Genomic DNA, 22,385 nt, shown 5'->3' with positions numbered 1-22,385 from the left:
GCTCAAAAAAAATAAAGGGAACACTTAAACAACACAATGTAACTCCAAGTCAATCACACTTCTGTGAAATCAAACTGTCCACTTAGGAAGCAACACTGATTGACAATACATTTCACATACTGTTGTGCAAATGGAATAGACAACAGGTGGAAATTATAGGCATTTAGCAAGACACCCCCAATAAAAGAGTGGTTCTGCAGGTTGTGACTACAGACCATTTCTCAGTTCCTATGCTTCCTGGCTGATGTTTTGGTCACTTTTGAATGCTGGCGGTGCTTTCACTCTAGTGGTAGCATGAGACGGAGTCTACAACCCACACAAGTGGCTCAGGTAGTGCAGCTCACCCAGGATGGCACGTCAATGCGAGCTGTGGCAAGAAGGTTTGCTGTGTCTGTTAGCATAGTGTTCAGAGCATGGAGGCGCTACCAGGAGACAAGCCAGTATATCAGGAAACTTGGGGGAGGCCGTTGGGGGGCAACAACCCAGCAGCAGGACCGCTACCTCTGCCTTTGTGCAAGGAGGAGCAGGAGAGCACTGCCAGAGCCCTGCAAAATGACCTCCAGCAGGCCACAAATGTGCATGGTCTGCTCAAACGGTCAGAAACAGACTCCATGAGGGTGGTATGAGGGCCAAACGTCCACAGGTGGGGGTTGTGCTTACAGCCCAACACCGTGCAGGACGTTTGGCATTTGCCAGAGTGCTCTTCACAGATGAAAGCAGGTTCAGACTGAGCACATGTGACAGACGTGACAGAGTCTGGAGACGCCGTGGAGGACGTTCTGCTGCCTGCAACATCCTCCAGTATGACCGGTTTGGCGGTGGGTCAGTCATGGTGTGGGGTGGCATTTCTTTGGGGGCCGCACAGCCCTCCATGTGTTCGCTAGAGGTAGCCTGACTGCCTTTAGGTACCGAGATGAGATCCTCAGACCCCTTGTGAGACCACATGCTGGTGCGGTTGGCCCTGGGTTCCTCCTAATCCAAGACAATGCTAGACCTCATGTGGCTGGAGTGTGTCAGCAGTTCCTGCAAGAGGAAGGCATTGATGCTATGGAATGGCCCGACCGTTCCCCAGACCTGAATCCAATTGAGCACATCTGGGACATCATGTCTCGCTCCATCCACCAACGCCACATTGCACCACAGACTGTCCAGGAGTTGGCTGATGCTTTAGTCCAGGTCTGGGAGGAGATCCCTCAGGAGACCATCCGTCACCTCATCAGGAGCATGCCCAGGCGTTGTAGGGAGTTCATACAGGCACGTGGAGGCCACACACACTACTGAGCCTAATTTTGACTTGTTTTAAGGACATTACATCAAAGTTGGATCAGCCTGTAGTGTGGTTTTCCACTTTAATTTTGAGTGTCACTCCAAATCCAGACCTCCATGGGTTGATACATTTGATTTCCATTGATCATTTTTGTGTGATTTTGTTGTCGGCACATTCAACTATGTAAAGAAAAAAGTATTTAATAAGAATATTCCATTCATTCAGATCTAGGATGTGTTATTTTAGTGTTCCCTTTATTTTTTTGAGCAGTGTATCTATAGATACATCATTGCATCTATAGATACATCATCGCTTAAGAAAGCCAAGAGAAGAATGACCATTGAATTGATGGACTCTGCCGCCCTCTAGTGGGAGAAAGTTACAAGTGCTAGTTGTACAAGAGACAACCACTCATTTGTTTCCCAATGTGTACTATTCACTTTCTGGAAGCGTGGAGGCGTTTACCGGTTAATTTATAGTAAACAGACAGGATAATGAGCAATTGTTTACATCAAAATATTTTTGAAAGATTCTTCGACAAAAAAAAGGAATCATTATTTGACTTCAAACTTCCTAGAACGAAAAAAAAAAAAAAAAAATCCTGCAATTTACAGCGCAGCCCTGATTCCTGATAACACTCAAATGGCAGTCTGGTGATTTGAGCGTCAGTGGCTGACAACAACAGAGGCAGGGCAGAGTGCACACTGCCAGCTACACACAGCCAACTACACACACAGCCAACTATACACACAGCCAACTACACACGCAGACTAACAGCTACACACAGCCATCTACACACACACTGCCAGCTACACATAGCCAGCTCCACACACAGACTAACAGCTACACACATCCAACTATACACATGACCAGCTACACCCGCAGACTAACAGCTAGAAGGACAACAGAAGCCTTATGGAATATCAGCGTTGTCTGACAGAAGACTAGAGAGTCACTGGCAACAGGACAACATTCTGGGGAACCGCAACAGCCTCTTTTGTAAGTCTACTTAAGCTAGCTAGCTAATCAATGTTTTCTTTATCTTTCTAGTTAACAAAAACACAGAAAAGCCAGAGAAGTGTAGTGCATTTTTAAAGTCATAAACATAAAAATAAAAAAACATGACATTTGCTGGCTAGTCACTGTCAACTGCTGCGAGTTGTTAGCTAACGTCGGCTAGTTAGTTAGCTTTCTCCAGCTAGCTAACGATAATTTAGCTCGTTAATCTGCCAAAACACCGATATGTGTTCGTCAGCTAGTTTATAAACATGAACAATGAGTAATGAACTAGCAAGTACCATTTGTACGTTTTTTTTTTAAATGTTGGCTTTCGTTGAAACAACTAAAAGTTTGGATGATGAAGCTAACTAGGTAGATACAACCATGCTAGTTAGAAAACATACCAGCCACTTTGGTTGCTACTTTGTCTGTTGTTGAATATCTTGGTTGCTACTTTGTTGTTGTTGAATATCTTGCTTGCTACTTTGTCTGTGGTTGTTATTGTTGTTAAATATCTTGGTTGTTACATTGTCTGTTGTTATTGAATATCTTGCTTTCTACTTTGTCTGATGTTGTTGAATATCCTGCTTGCTACTTTGTCTGTGGTTGTTATTGTTGTTAAATATCTTGGTTGTTACATTGTCTGTTGTTGTTGAATATCTTGGTTGCTACTGATTAGCTAGCAGTCAGGCGATGAACCTTCAAATATAATCACCCTTTTTTGAAAAGGCAGCAGTGCCAAGGAGGACAGTGTTTTGGTTGACAGTTTTTAGATAATAAATAGCTAGCTATCATGTTAGTTGTACGTTCTTATCAAAGATCGAACACTAGTATCAACAAGTTATCAAGTGACCCAGTGTTTCCAAGAAACGTGTTTATTTCTAACTTCCGCCTTGGTACAAAATGTGCATAGTGGGCAGTATTTTCTGCCCTGTCGGTATTTCCATTGATCATCAGTTATTATATTAAAAATGGCAAACATTTACCTCCACCTTATGGAAAAATTAGTAGAATTGCAGGAAATTAGCAAAAACGTTTTGGGGCTTGTGGGGGGGGTATGCAGACCCATAAGCCACTGCAGCCCCTCATGAGGAGTTCTCTTTTTTTGCATCCCCAACCCCCCATCAAAGTTGCCCATCCCCGAGCTAGATGATGAGAAATCTCTAGCTAACACTAGACTGACACGATGTCATGAAACCAGGCCAGATCCAGCATAGAGCTTACAAACCATTTGACGGTTCTAATAGCTAGGGTACCTGCAACCTGTCATTCATGAATCAGATTTGTCACGTTTACACACCTGGATGTCACTCAACTGGACATCTCATGCAGCATCACAAAAACCAGGGGACTTCTAAGAATTGTAACTTGTGTTAAGAGACAAACCGTGAGTACATCTCACCTGCCCAGACCCGCATGCTCACACCTCCATTCATACGGCCTGCATTTTTGTTTGCCACTTGGCCTTAAATTGTATTGAATTAGTTTTTTCTCGGTTGCCCAGGATATTTCAGTAATTTGATTTGTTCTGTTGTGTCAATGATGATGGTGAATTGATTGACTTCCACATTGTTAGTAAACAGGTTTTTTTCTCCCCAAGATGAGAAGAGAATTGTCTAGCCCATTGGGTATCTCACTAGATCTTTTCACATCCAGTATTTTCCAGAAGTGATCTAATTGGTCAAAAGAACAATTAGTGTAGAGAAAGTAAAAAAAAATCTGAATTTGTCTGTGTGTGTAAATGAAGCCAAAAGAAGTGACTGTTCAATGGTTGGTTTGACCAATCAGAATCTATGCTTCCAGATGGACTGGGATGGGTTCCAGGTTGCCTCTGAGAATAACACTGACGTGGACACTGACTCAGTGACTTGAGGTCATAGAGCAGTGGTCACCAACCGGTCGATTTCACATCAACAGGCCAATCTTCTTAAAGGCATCACACTAGTCGATCGTCAAACATTTCTGTAGAAATGTCTTTTTTTTTTTTTTTTTCAATTCGTCCTGCGCTGTTTGCAGTAGGTGGACTTGATTCAGAAGCCCTGGGCGCCTGGTAGGCAGGGTTCCCAATAAAACCATAAAAACAGCCCCACAATAAAACCATCAAAACAGCCCCAACAGGCCCCACAATAAAACCATCAAAAACAGCCCCAACAGGTCCCACAACAAAACCATCAAAACAGCCCCAACAGGTCCCACAATAAAACCATCAAAACAGCCCCAACAGGTCCCACAACAAAACCATAAAAACAGCCCCAACAGGCCCCACAATAAAACCATCAAAAACAGCCCCAACAGGTCCCACAACAAAACCATCAAAAACAGCCCCAACAGGTCCCACAACAAAACCATCAAAACAGCCCCAACAGGCCCCACAATAAAACCATCAAAACAGCCCCAACAGGCCCCACAATAAAACCATCAAAACAGCCCCAACAGGTCCCACAACAAAACCATCAAAACAGCCCCAACAGGCCCCACAATAAAACCATCAAAACAGCCCCAACAGGCCCCACAATAAAACCATCAAAACAGCCCCAACAGGCCCCACAATAAAACCATCAAAAACAGCCCCAACAGGCCCCACAATAAAACCATCAAAAACAGCCCCAACAGGCCCCACAACAAAACCATAAAAACAGCCCCAACAGGCCCCACAATAAAACCATCAAAACAGCCCCAACAGGCCCCACAATAAAACCATCAAAAACAGCCCCAACAGGTCCCACAACAAAACCATCAAAAACAGCCCCAACAGGTCCCACAACAAAACCATCAAAACAGCCCCAACAGGCCCCACAATAAAACCATCAAAACAGCCCCAACAGGCCCCACAATAAAACCATCAAAACAGCCCCAACAGGTCCCACAACAAAACCATCAAAACAGCCCCAACAGGCCCCACAATAAAACCATCAAAACAGCCCCAACAGGTCCCACAATAAAACCATCAAAAACAGCCCCAACAGGTCCCACAATAAAACCATCAAAACAGCCCCAACAGGTCCCACAACAAAACCATCAAAAACAGCCCCAACAGGTCCCACAACAAAACCATCAAAACAGCCCCAACAGGTCCCACAACAAAACCATCAAAAACAGCCCCAACAGGTCCCACAATAAAACCATCAAAACAGCCCCAACAGGTCCCACAATAAAACCATCAAAAACAATCACAAGACAATCACATTGAATATGTGGAGGCTGAGCCAAGTAAACAAACATTGTGTAAAGTGCCTAGGAAGAGTTACAAAATACAATGACTTGGTTTGTCACATGAATTCCCAAACGTTAGCTAGTAGCATGTTTTGTAATTTGTACTGCTGAGTGGAGTCGAGGTTTTTATACAGTCTGTGCCTTTGTAAGACAACGATATTGTCCTAGTCTACACTGTGTACATGTCTTTGTAATCTATTACAATACACATTTGGTACTGTCTCCTACACTCTGTCTGGGTTCTGTCTCCTGTCTCCTACAGTCTGTCTGGGTACTGTCTCCTACAGTCTGTCTGGGTTCTGTCTCCTGTCCTCTACACTCTGTCTGGGTACTGTCTCCTACAGTCTGTCTGGGTACTGTCTCCTACAGTCTGTCTGGGTTCTGTCTCCTGTCTCCTACACTCTGTCTAGGAACTGTCTCCTACAGCCTGTCTGGGTACTGTCTCCTACACTCTGTCTAGGTACTGTCTCCTACAGTCTGTCTGGGTACTGTCTCCTTCAGCCTGTCTGGGTACTGTCTCCTACAGTCTGTTTGGGTACTGTCTCCTACAGTCTGTTTGGGTACTGTCTCCTACACTCTGTCTGGGTACTGTCTCCTACAGTCTGTCTAGGAACTGTCTCCTACACTCTGTCTGGGTACTGTCTCTTACAGTCTGTCTGGGTACTGTCTCCTACAGTCTGTCTAGGAACTGTCTCCTACACTCTGTCTGGGTACTACCTCATACAGTCTGTCTGGGTACTGTCTCCTACAGTCTGTCTGGGTACTGTCTCCTACAGTCTGTCTGGGTACTGTCTCCTGTCTCCTACAGTCTGTCTGGGAACTGTCTCCTTCAGCCTGTCTGGGTACTGTCTCCTACAGTCTGTCTGGGTACTGTCTCCTACATTCTGTCTGGGTACTGTCTCCTACACTCGGTCTGGGTACTGTCTCCTACAGCCTGTTTGGGTACTGTCTCCTACACTCTGTCTGGGTACTGTCTCCTACACTCTGTCTGGGTACTGTCTCCTACAGTCTGTCTAGGAACTGTCTCCTACACTCTGTCTGGGTACTGTCTCCTACAGCCTGTCTGGGTACTGTCCTCTACACTCTGTCTGGGTACTGTCTCTTACAGTCTGTCTGGGTACTGTCTCCTACAGCCTGTCTAGGTACTGTCTCCTACAGCCTGTCTGGGTACTGTCTCCTACAGCCTGTCTGGGTACTGTCTCCTACAGCCTGTCTGGGTACTGTCTCCTACAGCCTGTCTGGGTACTGTCTCCTACACTCTGTCTGGGTACTGTCTCCTACACTCTGTCTGGGTACTGTCTCCTACACTCTGTCTGGGTACTGTCTCCTACACTCTGTCTGGGTACTGTCTCCTACAGCCTGTCTGGGTACTGTCTCCTACAGCCTGTCTGGGTACTGTCTCCTACAGCCTGTCTGGGTACTGTCTCCTACAGCCTGTCTGGGTACTGTCTCCTACAGCCTGTCTGGGTACTGTCTCCTACAGCCTGTCTGGGTACTGTCTCCTACAGCCTGTCTGGGTACTGTCTCCTACAGCCTGTCTGGGTACTGTCTCCTACAGCCTGTCTGGGTACTGTCTCCTACAGCCTGTCTGGGTACTGTCTCCTACAGCCTGTCTGGGTACTGTCTCCTATACTCTCTGTCTGGGTACTGTCTCCTATACTCTCTGTCTGGGTACTGTCTCCTATACTCTCTGTCTGGGTACTGTCTCCTATACTCTCTGTCTGGGTACTGTCTCCTATACTCTCTGTCTGGGTACTGCCTCCTATACTCTGTCTACTGTAGAGACATCCCTATTGTGAGCAGAACAGGATGGTAGTAGGAGCTTGTCCGTGCCCACTGCCCTGTGCCTGTGTGCGACCACAACGACATAACAACATATGGCATCGGTGGAGTCCAAGTCCACAATGGGTCTTATGTTTGTCCAAAATGGCACCCTATTCCTTATGTAGTGCACTACTTTTGACCAGGGCCCATTGGGCTTTGGTCTAAAATAGTGCATTACATAGGGAATAGGATTCAATTTGGGCCTGGGCCCTGGTCTCAGGGTGAGGACAGTTGGCTGAGGGAAGCAGGAAGCCCCTGGTGATACTAGAGGAAGTCTTGTCTCTCTCTCTCTCTCTCTCTCTCTCTCTCTCTCTCTCTCTCTCTGCCCCCCCCCCCCCATGAGATGAAGTGGCACGGTGAGCCAGTCAGAAAGTATCATTAGCCCTAGCAGAACAACACGGTGTATGGGTGGAAAGGGGACTTGTGTGGAAGCAGCCTCTCCTCCTCCTCCTCAGTTTTGTGCTTTTGTGGTTCGGGCTTGCAGTTACTCAGTTAGGCTACTCTTCTCCCCCTGGTTTCTGTTGGTAAGTAGGCTGGTTTTGTAGGATTCAACGAGGTTGTGTTTGGTGTCAGTAGAAAAGCTTGTTGTTAGGATAAATCAGAATGACAGTTGAAATGTGACAGTCTTTGGCTAAAGCCAGTTTTTTTTCCTCTCTCTCTTCTGATTAACCTATATTTGGTTTGAGACATCCTGTTGTTGTTGTTGTTGTTGTCTTGTTGAAATCTGGGTCGCGTTCAGTAGAGACCAATGTTGTGGAATGTAAAGACAGAAATGTATAGCCTAAAACATAATATACCTCTCTGAAGTAAAAGAATCATGTAGATTAAATGTTAAATGTGATTCAATACATTACACCCTCCTGAATGTTATTCAATACATTACACCCTCCTGAATGTGATTCAATACATTACACCCTCCTGAATGTGATTCAATACATTACACCCTCCTGAATGTGATTCAATACATTACACCCTCCTGAATGTGATTCAATACATTACACCCTCCTGAATGTTATTCAGTACATTACACCCTCCTGAATGTGATTCAATACATTACACCCTCCTGAATGTGATTCAGTACATTACACCCTCCTGAATGCTATTCAATACATTACACCCTCCTGAATGTGATTCAATACATTACACCCTCCTGAATGTTATTCAGTACATTACACCCTCCTGAATGTGATTCAATACATTACACCCTCCTGAATGTGATTCAGTACATTACACCCTCCTGAATGCTATTCAATACATTACACCCTCCTGAATGCTATTCAATACATTACACCCTCCTGAATGTGATTCAATACATGACACCCTCCTGAATGTGATTCAATACATTACACCCTCCTGAATGTGATTCAATACATTACACCCTCCTGAATGTGATTCAATACATTACACCCTCCTGAATGTGATTCAATACATTACACCCTCCTGAATGTTATTCAGTACATTACACCCTCCTGAATGTGATTCAATACATTACACCCTCCTGAATGTGATTCAGTACATTACACCCTCCTGAATGCTATTCAATACATTACACCCTCCTGAATGCTATTCAATACATTACACCCTCCTGAATGTGATTCAATACATGACACCCTCCTGAATGTGATTCAATACATTACACCCTCCTGAATGTGATTCAATACATTACACCCTCCTGAATGTGATTCAATACATGACACCCTCCTGAATGTGATTCAATACATTACACCCTCCTGAATGTGATTCAATACATTACACCCTCCTGAATGTGATTCAATACATTACACCCTCCTGAATGTGATTCAATACATTACACCCTCCTGAATGTGATTCAATACATTACACCCTCCTGAATGTGATTCAGTACATTACACCCTCCTGAATGTGATTCAGTACATTACACCCTCCTGAATGTTATTCAGTACATTACACCCTCCTGAATGTGATTCAATACATTACACCCTCCTGAATGTGATTCAATACATTACACCCTCCTGAATGTGATTCAATACATTACACCCTCCTGAATGTGATTCAATACATTACACCCTCCTGAATGTGATTCAGTACATTACACCCTCCTGAATGTGATTCAGTACATTACACCCTCCTGAATGTGATTCAGTACATTACACCCTCCTGAATGTGATTCAATACATTACACCCTCCTGAATGTGATTCAATACATTACACCCTCCTGAATGTGATTCAGTACATTACACCCTCCTGAATGTGATTCAGTACATTACACCCTCCTGAATGTGATTCAGTACATTACACCCTCCTGAATGTTATTCAGTACATTACACCCTCCTGAATGTGATTCAATACATGACACCCTCCTGAATGTGATTCAGTACATTACACCCTCCTGAATGTGATTCAGTACATTACACCCTCCTGAATGTTATTCAGTACATTACACCCTCCTGAATGTGATTCAATACATTACACCCTCCTGAATGTGATTCAATACATTACACCCTCCTGAATGTGATTCAATACATTACACCCTCCTGAATGTGATTCAGTACATTACACCCTCCTGAATGTGATTCAGTACATTACACCCTCCTGAATGTGATTCAGTACATTACACCCTCCTGAATGTGATTCAATACATTACACCCTCCTGAATGTGATTCAATACATTACACCCTCCTGAATGTGATTCAATACATTACACCCTCCTGAATGTGATTCAATACATGACACCCTCCTGAATGTGATTCAATACATTACACCCTCCTGAATGTGATTCAATACATTACACCCTCCTGAATGTGATTCAATACATTACACCCTCCTGAATGTGATTCAATACATTACACCCTCCTGAATGTGATTCAATACATTACACCCTCCTGAATGTGATTCAATACATTACACCCTCCTGAATGTGATTCAATACATTACACCCTCCTGAATGTGATTCAATACGTTACACCCTCCTGAATGTGATTCAATACGTTACACCCTCCTGAATGTGATTCAATACGTTACACCCTCCTGAATGTGATTCAATACATTACACCCTCCTGAATGTGATTCAATACATGACACCCTCCTGAATGTGATTCAGTACATTACACCCTCCTGAATGTTATTCAGTACATTACACCCTCCTGAATGTGATTCAATACATTACACCCTCCTGAATGTTATTCAATACATTACACCCTCCTGAATGTGATTCAATACATTACACCCTCCTGAATGTGATTCAATACATGACACCCTCCTGAATGTGATTCAATACATGACACCCTCCTGAATGTTATTCAATACATTACACCCTCCTGAATGTGATTCAATACGTTACACCCTCCTGAATGTGATTCAATACATTACACCCTCCTGAATGTGATTCAGTACATTACACCCTCCTGAATGTGATTCAGTACATTACACCCTCCTGAATGTGATTCAGTACATTACACCCTCCTGAATGTGATTCAATACATTACACCCTCCTGAATGCGATTCAATACATTACACCCTCCTGAATGCGATTCAGTACATTACACCCTCCTGAATGCGATTCAATACATTACACCCTCCTGAATGCTATTCAATACATTACACCCTCCTGAATGCGATTCAATACATTACACCCTCCTGAATGCGATTCAATACATTACACCCTCCTGAATGCGATTCAATACATTACACCCTCCTGAATGTGATTCAATACGTTACACCCTCCTGAATGCGATTCAATACATTACACCCTCCTGAATGCTATTCAATACATTACACCCTCCTGAATGCGATTCAATACATTACACCCTCCTGAATGCGATTCAATACATTACACCCTCCTGAATGCGATTCAATACATTACACCCTCCTGAATGTGATTCAATACATTACACCCTCCTGAATGTGATTCAATACATTACACCCTCCTGAATGTGATTCAATACATTACACCCTCCTGAATGTGATTCAATACATTACACCCTCCTGAATGTGATTCAATACATTACACCCTCCTGAATGTTATTCAATACATTACACCCTCCTGAATGTGATTCAATACATTACACCCTCCTGAATGTGATTCAGTACATTACACCCTCCTGAATGCTATTCAATACATTACACCCTCCTGAATGCTATTCAATACATTACACCCTCCTGAATGTGATTCAATACATGACACCCTCCTGAATGTGATTCAATACATTACACCCTCCTGAATGTGATTCAATACATTACACCCTCCTGAATGTGATTCAATACATTACACCCTCCTGAATGTGATTCAATACATTACACCCTCCTGAATGTGATTCAATACATTACACCCTCCTGAATGTGATTCAATACATTACACCCTCCTGAATGTGATTCAATACGTTACACCCTCCTGAATGTGATTCAATACATTACACCCTCCTGAATGTGATTCAATACGTTACACCCTCCTGAATGTGATTCAATACGTTACACCCTCCTGAATGTGATTCAATACGTTACACCCTCCTGAATGTGATTCAATACGTTACACCCTCCTGAATGTGATTCAATACATGACACCCTCCTGAATGTGATTCAGTACATTACACCCTCCTGAATGTGATTCAGTACATTACACCCTCCTGAATGTTATTCAGTACATTACACCCTCCTGAATGTGATTCAATACATTACACCCTCCTGAATGTGATTCAATACATTACACCCTCCTGAATGTGATTCAATACATTACACCCTCCTGAATGTGATTCAATACATTACACCCTCCTGAATGTGATTCAGTACATTACACCCTCCTGAATGTGATTCAGTACATTACACCCTCCTGAATGTGATTCAGTACATTACACCCTCCTGAATGTTATTCAGTACATTACACCCTCCTGAATGTGATTCAATACATGACACCCTCCTGAATGTGATTCAGTACATTACACCCTCCTGAATGTGATTCAGTACATTACACCCTCCTGAATGTTATTCAGTACATTACACCCTCCTGAATGTGATTCAATACATTACACCCTCCTGAATGTGATTCAATACATTACACCCTCCTGAATGTGATTCAATACATTACACCCTCCTGAATGTGATTCAGTACATTACACCCTCCTGAATGTGATTCAGTACATTACACCCTCCTGAATGTGATTCAGTACATTACACCCTCCTGAATGTGATTCAATACATTACACCCTCCTGAATGTGATTCAATACATTACACCCTCCTGAATGTGATTCAATACATTACACCCTCCTGAATGTGATTCAATACATGACACCCTCCTGAATGTGATTCAATACATTACACCCTCCTGAATGTGATTCAATACATTACACCCTCCTGAATGTGATTCAATACATTACACCCTCCTGAATGTGATTCAATACATTACACCCTCCTGAATGTGATTCAATACATTACACCCTCCTGAATGTGATTCAATACGTTACACCCTCCTGAATGTGATTCAATACGTTACACCCTCCTGAATGTGATTCAATACGTTACACCCTCCTGAATGTGATTCAATACATTACACCCTCCTGAATGTGATTCAATACATGACACCCTCCTGAATGTGATTCAGTACATTACACCCTCCTGAATGTTATTCAGTACATTACACCCTCCTGAATGTGATTCAATACATTACACCCTCCTGAATGTTATTCAATACATTACACCCTCCTGAATGTGATTCAATACATTACACCCTCCTGAATGTGATTCAATACATGACACCCTCCTGAATGTGATTCAATACATGACACCCTCCTGAATGTTATTCAATACATTACACCCTCCTGAATGTGATTCAATACATTACACCCTCCTGAATGTGATTCAATACATTACACCCTCCTGAATGTGATTCAGTACATTACACCCTCCTGAATGTGATTCAGTACATTACACCCTCCTGAATGTGATTCAGTACATTACACCCTCCTGAATGTGATTCAATACATTACACCCTCCTGAATGTGATTCAATACATTACACCCTCCTGAATGCGATTCAGTACATTACACCCTCCTGAATGCGATTCAATACATTACACCCTCCTGAATGCTATTCAATACATTACACCCTCCTGAATGCGATTCAATACATTACACCCTCCTGAATGCGATTCAATACATTACACCCTCCTGAATGCGATTCAATACATTACACCCTCCTGAATGTGATTCAATACGTTACACCCTCCTGAATGTGATTCAATACATTACACCCTCCTGAATGCTATTCAATACATTACACCCTCCTGAATGCGATTCAATACATTACACCCTCCTGAATGCGATTCAATACATTACACCCTCCTGAATGCGATTCAATACATTACACCCTCCTGAATGTGATTCAATACATTACACCCTCCTGAATGTGATTCAATACATTACACCCTCCTGAATGTGATTCAATACATTACACCCTCCTGAATGTGATTCAATACATTACACCCTCCTGAATGTGATTCAATACATTACACCCTCCTGAATGTGATTCAATACATTACACCCTCCTGAATGTGATTCAATACATTACACCCTCCTGAATGTGATTCAATACATTACACCCTCCTGAATGTGATTCAATACATTACACCCTCCTGAATGTGATTCAATACATTACACCCTCCTGAATGCGAGCATGATGTATTGTTATGGTCTGATGGAGTCACAAACCTAGAACTAGTTCCATTTCTTTGGCTGTAATTTCCTCTCTATCCTCTCTGTCTGTCCTTAGGCCCAGTTCTATTTCTTTGGCTGTAATTTCCTCTCTGTCCTCTCTGTCTGTCCTTAGGCCCAGTTCCATTTATTTGGCTGTAATTTCCTCTCTATCCTCTCTGTCTGTCCTTAGGCCCAGTTCCATTTATTTGGCTGTAATTTCCTCTCTATCCTCTCTGTCTGTCCTTAGGCCCAGTTCCATTTCTTTGGCTGTAATTTCCTCTCTATCCTCTCTGTCTGTCCTTAGGCCCTGTTCCATTTATTTGGCTGTAATTTCCTCTCTATCCTCTCTGTCTGTCCTTAGGCCCAGTTCCATTTCTTTGGCTGTAATTTCCTCTCTATCCTCTCTGTCTGTCCTTAGGCCCAGTTCCATTTCTTTGGCTGTAATTTCCTCTCTATCCTCTAGGTCTGTCCTTAGGCCCAGTTCCATTTCTTTGGCTGTAATTTCCTCTCTGTCTGTCCTTAGGCCCAGTTCCATTTCTTTGGCTGTAATTTCCTCTCTGTCTGTCCTTAGGCCCAGTTCCATTTCTTTGGCTGTAATTTCCTCTCTCTGTCCTTAGGCCCAGTTCCATTTCTTTGGCTGTAATTTCCTCTCTGTCTGTCCTTAGGCCCAGTTCCATTTCTTTGGCTGTAATTTCCTCTCTCTGTCCTTAGGCCCAGTTCCATTTCTTTGGCTGTAATTTCCTCTCTGTCTGTCCTTAGGCCCAGTTCCATTTATTTGGCTGTAATTTCCTCTCTCTGTCCTTAGGCCCAGTTCCATTTATTTGGCTGTAATTTCCTCTCTATCCTCTCTGTCTGTCCTTAGGCCCAGTTCCATTTATTTGGCTGTAATTTCCTCTCTATCCTCTCTGTCTGTCCTTAGGCCCAGTTCCATTTCTTTGGCTGTAATTTCCTCTCTATCCTCTCTGTCTGTCCTTAGGCCCAGTTCCATTTATTTGGCTGTAATTTCCTCTCTATCCTCTCTGTCTGTCCTTAGGCCCAGTTCCATTTCTTTGGCTGTAATTTCCTCTCTATCCTCTCTGTCTGTCCTTAGGCCCAGTTCCATTTCTTTGGCTGTAATTTCCTCTCTATCCTCTAGGTCTGTCCTTAGGCCCAGTTCCATTTCTTTGGCTGTAATTTCCTCTCTGTCTGTCCTTAGGCCCAGTTCCATTTCTTTGGCTGTAATTTCCTCTCTGTCTGTCCTTAGGCCCAGTTCCATTTCTTTGGCTGTAATTTCCTCTCTCTGTCCTTAGGCCCAGTTCCATTTCTTTGGCTGTAATTTCCTCTCTGTCTGTCCTTAGGCCCAGTTCCATTTCTTTGGCTGTAATTTCCTCTCTGTCTGTCCTTAGGCCCAGTTCCATTTCTTTGGCTGTAATTTCCTCTCTGTCTGTCCTTAGGCCCAGTTCCATTTCTTTGGCTGTAATTTCCTCTCTGTCTGTCCTTAGGCCCAGTTCCATTTATTTGGCTGTAATTTCCTCTCTCTGTCCTTAGGCCCAGTTCCATTTCTTTGGCTGTAATTTCCTCTCTGTCTGTCCTTAGGCCCAGTTCCATTTCTTTGGCTGTAATTTCCTCTCTGTCTGTCCTTAGGCCCAGTTCCATTTATTTGGCTGTAATTTCCTCTCTCTGTCCTTAGGCCCAGTTCCATTTCTTTGGCTGTAATTTCCTCTCTGTCTGTCCTTAGGCCCAGTTCCATTTCTTTGGCTGTAATTTCCTCTCTGTCTGTCCTTAGGCCCAGTTCCATTTCGTTGTCCGTAATTTCCTCTCTATCCTCTCTGTCTGCCCTCAGGAGCATCAATATGCTGTCCTTCTGCAGTTGGTCAGGTTGAAATATCACCAAACGCCTTCAGGTTGAAGCTCCTCCTGGTAGAGTCTGAGGGGCGATGGGGAACACAGCCACTAAATTCCGCAAGGCTCTGATCAACGGTGACGAGGGTCTGGCCTATCAGCTGTATGAGGGGAGCCCCCAGTTTAAAGAGAGCCTGGACCCCAACACTTCATATGGCGAACCCTACCAGCACAACACTCCTCTGCACTACGCCGCCAGGCACGCCATGACACGACTCATCAGGTGAGGACATGACTCGTACGTCTCAGTGTTACCTGACCCTCTGGCCCATCTAACTGTATGAAGTCATCTGAAATGTGTCTAATAACCTGAAATATGGAAAACTGGGGAGAAAATATATATATTTAACAAAGAGACTGAAAATGTGCTTCCCTCTGTGTGATGGGTTATAGGGGCCGGCAGGGTAGCCTAGTAGCCTAGTGGTTAGAGCGTTGGACTAGTAACCGGAAGGTTGCAAGTTCAAATCCCAGAGCTGGTACAAGGTACAAATCTGTCATCCTGCCCCTGAACAGGCTCACTGTTCCTAGGCCGTCATTGAAAATAAGAATTTGTTCTTAACTGACTTGCCTAGTTAAATAAAGGTAATATATATATATATATATAGCAAGGTTTCATAACGTGATTTTATTTGTCTGTCCCAAGTTTTCTGAGCAAAAGAAACAATATACACTAAAAAAGGTTTAGAACCCCTACTCATGTTGGAACATTGCTGAGGTTTAGAACCCCTACTCATGTTGGAACATTGCTGAGGTTTAGAACCCCTACTCATGTTGGAACATTGCTGAGGTTTAGAACCCCTACTCATGTTGGAACATTGCTGAGGTTTAGAACCCCTACTCACGTTGGAACATTGCTGAGGTTTAGAACCCCTACTCATGTTGGAACATTGCTGAGGTTTAGAACCCCTACTCATGTTGGAACATTGCTGAGGTTTAGAACCCCTACTCATGTTGGAACATTGCTGAGGTTTAGAACCCCTACTCATGTTGGAACATTGCTGAGGTTTAGAACCCCTACTCACGTTGGAACATTGCTGAGGTTTAGAACCCCTACTCATGTTGGAACATTGCTGAGGGGGCGATTGATTAGCACCTGGCTCGCGGTTCACGTTCCAATTCAGCCCAAATGTGTTCCATGGGGTTGAGGTCAGGGCTCTGTGCAGGCCAAGTCAAGTTCTTCCACACCGATCTCGACAAAACCGTTTCTGTTTAGTCCTCACTTTGTGCACGGGGGGGGGGGCATTGTCACGCTGAAATTTGTCCGTCAGATTGCCAGATGGTGAGGGTTCTATCATAGATTACCCAGACAGGACACTGGTGAGTCTTCTATCATAGATTACCCAGGCAGGACACCGGTGAGTGTTCCTGCAGTACCCAGTCGGCTCACTGGTGAGTGTTCCTGCAGTACCCAGTCGGCTCACTGGTGAGTGTTCCTGCAGTTTTGTTGCGTAACCTTACGCGTCGTCCTGAATGTCTTTTATCTGGACCCAGCAACAAACGGCCTGTTTTGGTTTCACCGCTAATTCAATGTATTTATCTAACCGTTTGTTTTAAACTTTTTTTTTATTTATCCAGCAACAGCCAGTCAGATGAGATAGTAGCATTTAGGTTACCGTGACGACTTGGAAATGACATTCAGTTGGTTTTTATTATCCCCTTAAGGACAAAATGGTGGCAGCGAGTTGCACACAAACAAAGCACAGACAGATGAAAACATGCTTTAAAAAAATAAAAAAGTGATTTAAATTAAGCGGTTCGTTTTTAAAAGATGACTTGTCAAGTATTAGAAATGGGGATTGTTTTTCCCTCTTTGTTTTCAATGGCTTTTCACATGGGAGTTATTCACCACTATGGTTATGCTGTGTGGAGCACCTTTTAACTATATAAAGCACCTTTTAGTTGTATAAAACACCTTTTAGTTGTATAAAACACCTTTTAGTTGTATAAAACACCTTTTAACTATATAAAGCACCTTTTAGTTATATAAAACACCTTTTAGTTGTATAAAACACCTTTTAGTTGTATAAAACACCTTTAACTATATAAAGCACCTTTTAGTTGTATAAAACACCTTTTAGTTATATAAAACACCTTTTAGTTGTATAAAACACCTTTTAGTTGTATAAAGCACCTTTTAGTTGTATAAAGCACCTTTTAGTTGTATAAAGCACCTTTTAGTTGTATAAAGCACCTTTTAGTTGTATAAAACACCTTTTAGTTGTATAAAACACCTTTTAGTTGTATAAAACACCTTTAACTATATAAAGCACCTTTTAGTTGTATAAAACACCTTTTAGTTATATAAAACACCTTTTAGTTATATAAAACACCTTTTAGTTGTATAAAACACCTTTTAGTTGTATAAAACACCTTTAACTATATAAAGCACCTTTTAGTTATATAAAGCACCTTTTAGTTATATAAAACACCTTTTAGTTGTATAAAACACCTTTTAGTTGTATAAAGCACCTTTTAGTTGTATAAAGCACCTTTTAGTTGTATAAAGCACCTTTTAGTTATATAAAACACCTTTTAGTTGTATAAAACACCTTTTAGTTATATAAAACACCTTTTAGTTGTATAAAACACCTTTTAGTTATATAAAACACCTTTTAGTTGTATAAAACACCTTTTAGTTATATAAAACACCTTTTAGTTATATAAAACACCTTTTAGTTGTATAAAACACCTTTTAGTTGTATAAAACACCTTTTAGTTATATAAAACACCTTTTAGTTATATAAAACACCTTTTAGTTATATAAAACACCTTTTAGTTGTATAAAACACCTTTTAGTTGTATAAAACACCTTTTAGTTGTATAAAACACCTTTTAGTTATATAAAACACCTTTTAGTTATATAAAACACCTTTTAGTTATATAAAACACCTTTTAACTATATAAAACACCTTTTAGTTATATAAAACACCTTTTAGTTGTATAAAACACCTTTTAGTTGTATAAAACACCTTTTAGTTGTATAAAACACCTTTTTAACTATATAAAACACCTTTTTAACTATATAAAGCACCATTTTAACTATATAAAACACCTTTAACTATATAAAACACCTTTAACTATATAAAACACCTTTTAACTATATAAAACACCTTTTAGTTGTATAAAACACCTTTTAGTTGTATAAAACACCTTTTAGTTGTATAAAACACCTTTTAGTTGTATAAAACACCTTTTAGTTGTATAAAACACCTTTTAGTTGTATAAAACACCTTTTAACTATATAAAACACCTTTTAACTATATAAAACACCTTTTAACTATATAAAACACCTTTTAACTATATAAAACACCTTTGTTTAGTTGTATGAAGCCTATGTGGTAGCAGCTATTCCCTGCTCTCTGTGCCCAGGATGGGGGAGAGAGAGTGTTGTGTGTCTCTCTGTCCCATCTGCCCCTGCTAGGAACCATCTGTTAGACACGTCACAGAAACGTTCCACCCTGAGACTGAGCTACAAGCCTCCTTCACTCTCTACCGCTGTAGTTCTATAGCAGGACGCCGACATCTATAAAGGCAGTTCATTAGACACCAAACAGAAGAAATCCTACTGAAACAGGGAGTGGACTAAAACCTGGACTGTAGGGCTCCACTACTAGTTCCTCCAGTCTCTAACACTAGAGGACTCTGTTACAATACGTTAGACATCCTACTGAAACAGGGAGTGGACTAAAACCTGGACTGTAGGGCTCCACTACTAGTTCCTCCAGTCTCTAACACTAGGGACTCTGTTACAATACGTTAGACATCCTACTGAAACAGGGAGTGGACTAAAACCTGGACTGTAGGGCTCCACTACTAGTTCCTCCAGTCTCTAACACTAGGGACTCTGTTACAATACGTTAGACATCCTACTGAAACAGGGAGTGGACTAAAACCTGGACTGTAGGGCTCCACTACTAGTTCCTCCAGTCTCTAACACTAGGGACTCTGTTACAATACGTTAGACATCCTACTGAAACAGGGAGTGGACTAAAACCTGGACTGTAGGGCTCCACTAACTAGTTCCTCCAGTCTCTAACACTAGGGACTCTGTTACAATACGTTAGACATCCTACTGAAACAGGGAGTGGACTAAAACCTGGACTGTAGGGCTCCACTACTAGTTCCTCCAGTCTCTAACACTAGGGACTCTGTTACAATACGTTAGACATCCTACTGAAACAGGGAGTGGACTAAAACCTGGACTGTAGGGCTCCACTACTAGTTCCTCCAGTCTCTAACACTAGGGACTCTGTTACAATACGTTAGACATCCTACTGAAACAGGGAGTGGACTAAAACCTGGACTGTAGGGCTCCACTACTAGTTCCTCCAGTCTCTAACACTAGGGACTCTGTTACAATACGTTAGACATCCTACTGAAACAGGGAGTGGACTAAAACCTGGACTGTAGGGCTCCACTACTAGTTCCTCCAGTCTCTAACACTAGGGACTCTGTTACAATACGTTAGACATCCTACTGAAACAGGGAGTGGACTAAAACCTGGACTGTAGGGCTCCACTACTAGTTCCTCCAGTCTCCAACACTAGGGGACTCTGTTACAATACGTTAGACATCCTACTGAAACAGGGAGTGGACTAAAACCTGGACTGTAGGGCTCCACTACTAGTTCCTCCAGTCTTTAACACTAGGGACTCTGTTACAATACGTTAGACATACATCCTTCCTTCCTTGCTGCATTGAGCTAAGCACAGATCTGTAAATGATTTGGACAGGTGGTAGCCAAGGATACCGTTATATTACTTCTACCGACCCAGCCTGTTCAGATAGGCGATCACTTCAATGGAGGTCTCGGCATGGTAACCTAGTGGTTAGAGCGTTGGGCATGGTAGCCTAGTGGTTAGAGCGTTGGGCAGGTAGCCTAGTGGTTAGAGCGTTGGGCAGGTAGCCTAGCGGTTAGAGCGTTGGGCAGGTAGCCTATTGGTTAGAGGGGTCGGCATGGTAACCTAGTGGTTAGAGGGGTCGGCATGGTAGCCTAGTGGTTAGAGCGTTGGGCAGGTAGCCTAGTGGTTAGAGCGTTGGGCAGGTAGCCTAGTGGTTAGAGCGTTGGGCAGGTAGCCTAGCGGTTAGAGCGTTGGGCAGGTAGCCTAGCGGTTAGAGCGTTGGGCAGGTAGCCTATTGGTTAGAGGGGTCGGCATTGTAGCCTAGTGGTTAGAGCGCTGGGCAGGTAGCCTATTGGTTAGAGCGCTGGGCAGGTAGCCTAGTGGTTAGAGCGTTGGGCAGGTAGCCTAGTGGTTAGAGCGCTGGGCAGGTAGCCTAGTGGTTAGAGCGTTGGGCAGGTAGCCTAGTGGTTAGAGCGTTGGGCAGGTAGCCTATTGGTTAGAGGGGTCGGCATGGTAACCTAGTGGTTAGAGGGGTCGGCATGGTAGCCTAGTGGTTAGAGCGTTGGGCAGGTAGCCTAGTGGTTAGAGCGTTGGGCAGGTAGCCTAGCGGTTAGAGCGTTGGGCAGGTAGCCTATTGGTTAGAGGGGTCGGCATTGTAGCCTAGTGGTTAGAGCGCTGGGCTGGTAGCCTATTGGTTAGAGGGGTCGGCATGGTAACCTAGTGGTTAGAGGGGTCGGCATGGTAACCTAGTGGTTAGAGGGGTCGGCATGGTAACCTAGTGGTTAGAGGGGTCGGCATGGTAACCTAGTGGTTAGAGGGGTCGGCAATGTAACCTAGTGGTTAGAGGGGTCGGCATGGTAGCCTAGTGGTTAGAGCGCTGGGCAGGTAGCCAAGTGGTAAGAGCGCTGGGCAGGTAGCCTAGCGGTTAGAGCGTTGGGCAGGTAGCCTAGCGGTTAGAGCGTTGGGCAGGTAGCCTAGCGGTTAGAGCGTTGGGCAGGTAGCCTAGCGGTTAGAGCGTTGGGCAGGTAGCCTAGTGGTTAGAGCGTTGGGCAGGTAGCCTAGCGGTTAGAGCGTTGGGCAGGTAGCCTAGCGGTTAGAGCGTTGGGCAGGTAGCCTAGCGGTTAGAGCGTTGGGCAGGTAGCCTAGCGGTTAGAGCGTTGTGCAGGTAGTCTAGCGGTTAGAGCGTTGGGCAGGTAGCCTAGTGGTTAGAGCGTTTGGCAGGTAGCCTAACGGTTAGAGCGTTGGGCCAGTTTACCGAAAGGTTGCTAGATCGAATCCCCCGAGCTGACAAGGTATAAATGTGTCATTCTGCCCCCCTGAACAAGGCAGTTAACCCACTGTTCCCCGGTCGGCCGTCATTGTAAATAAGAATTTGTTCTTAACTGACTTGCCTAGTTAAATAATATTCCATTAAATGTAACATTTTCTGAAGGATTTCAACAGCATGTAGTTCTGTATCAGGGTACCAGTTTCTAGAAAGCTACTACTTAGCTACTACTCAGTAACTACTTAGCTACTACTTAGTGCTATACATTATATGAATGTTTAATAGGGTGTGTGTGTGTGTTATTTCTCTAGGACAACTTGCAGCGAACTACATTGACACGGAGACTCTTCATTTTTCCAGCATTCTTCATCATACTGTCATTTTTACTTGTGGATGTGTCTCAAATGGCTTCTTATCCTCTACGTAGTGC

The 22,385-nt window shown here is 43.1% G+C and overlaps 1 protein-coding gene across 2 annotated transcripts in view; it reads left to right on the top strand.

The window, feature by feature from the left end:
* Positions 1 to 1,895: 1,895 nt before the first annotated feature.
* Positions 1,896 to 22,385, top strand: part of LOC110516483 (ankyrin repeat and IBR domain-containing protein 1) — a 74,513-nt gene continuing 54,023 nt past the window's right edge. For both annotated transcript variants that reach the window (XR_016490611.1, XM_090215909.1), the window contains exons 1-2: positions 1,896 to 2,266; positions 15,789 to 16,070. Coding sequence is in view for 1 of the 2 variants with exons in the window: in XM_090215909.1 (XP_090072035.1) it covers positions 15,883 to 16,070 (188 nt within the window). In the remaining variant the exon portion in view is untranslated. The remainder of the gene's footprint in view (positions 2,267 to 15,788; positions 16,071 to 22,385) is intronic.

This window comes from Oncorhynchus mykiss, chromosome 2 (assembly GCF_057628025.1).
Source record: "Oncorhynchus mykiss isolate SJ-2025 chromosome 2, ASM5762802v1, whole genome shotgun sequence".
Taxonomy (NCBI): domain Eukaryota; kingdom Metazoa; phylum Chordata; class Actinopteri; order Salmoniformes; family Salmonidae; genus Oncorhynchus; species Oncorhynchus mykiss.
This window is presented reverse-complemented; position numbering and strand designations above follow the sequence as displayed.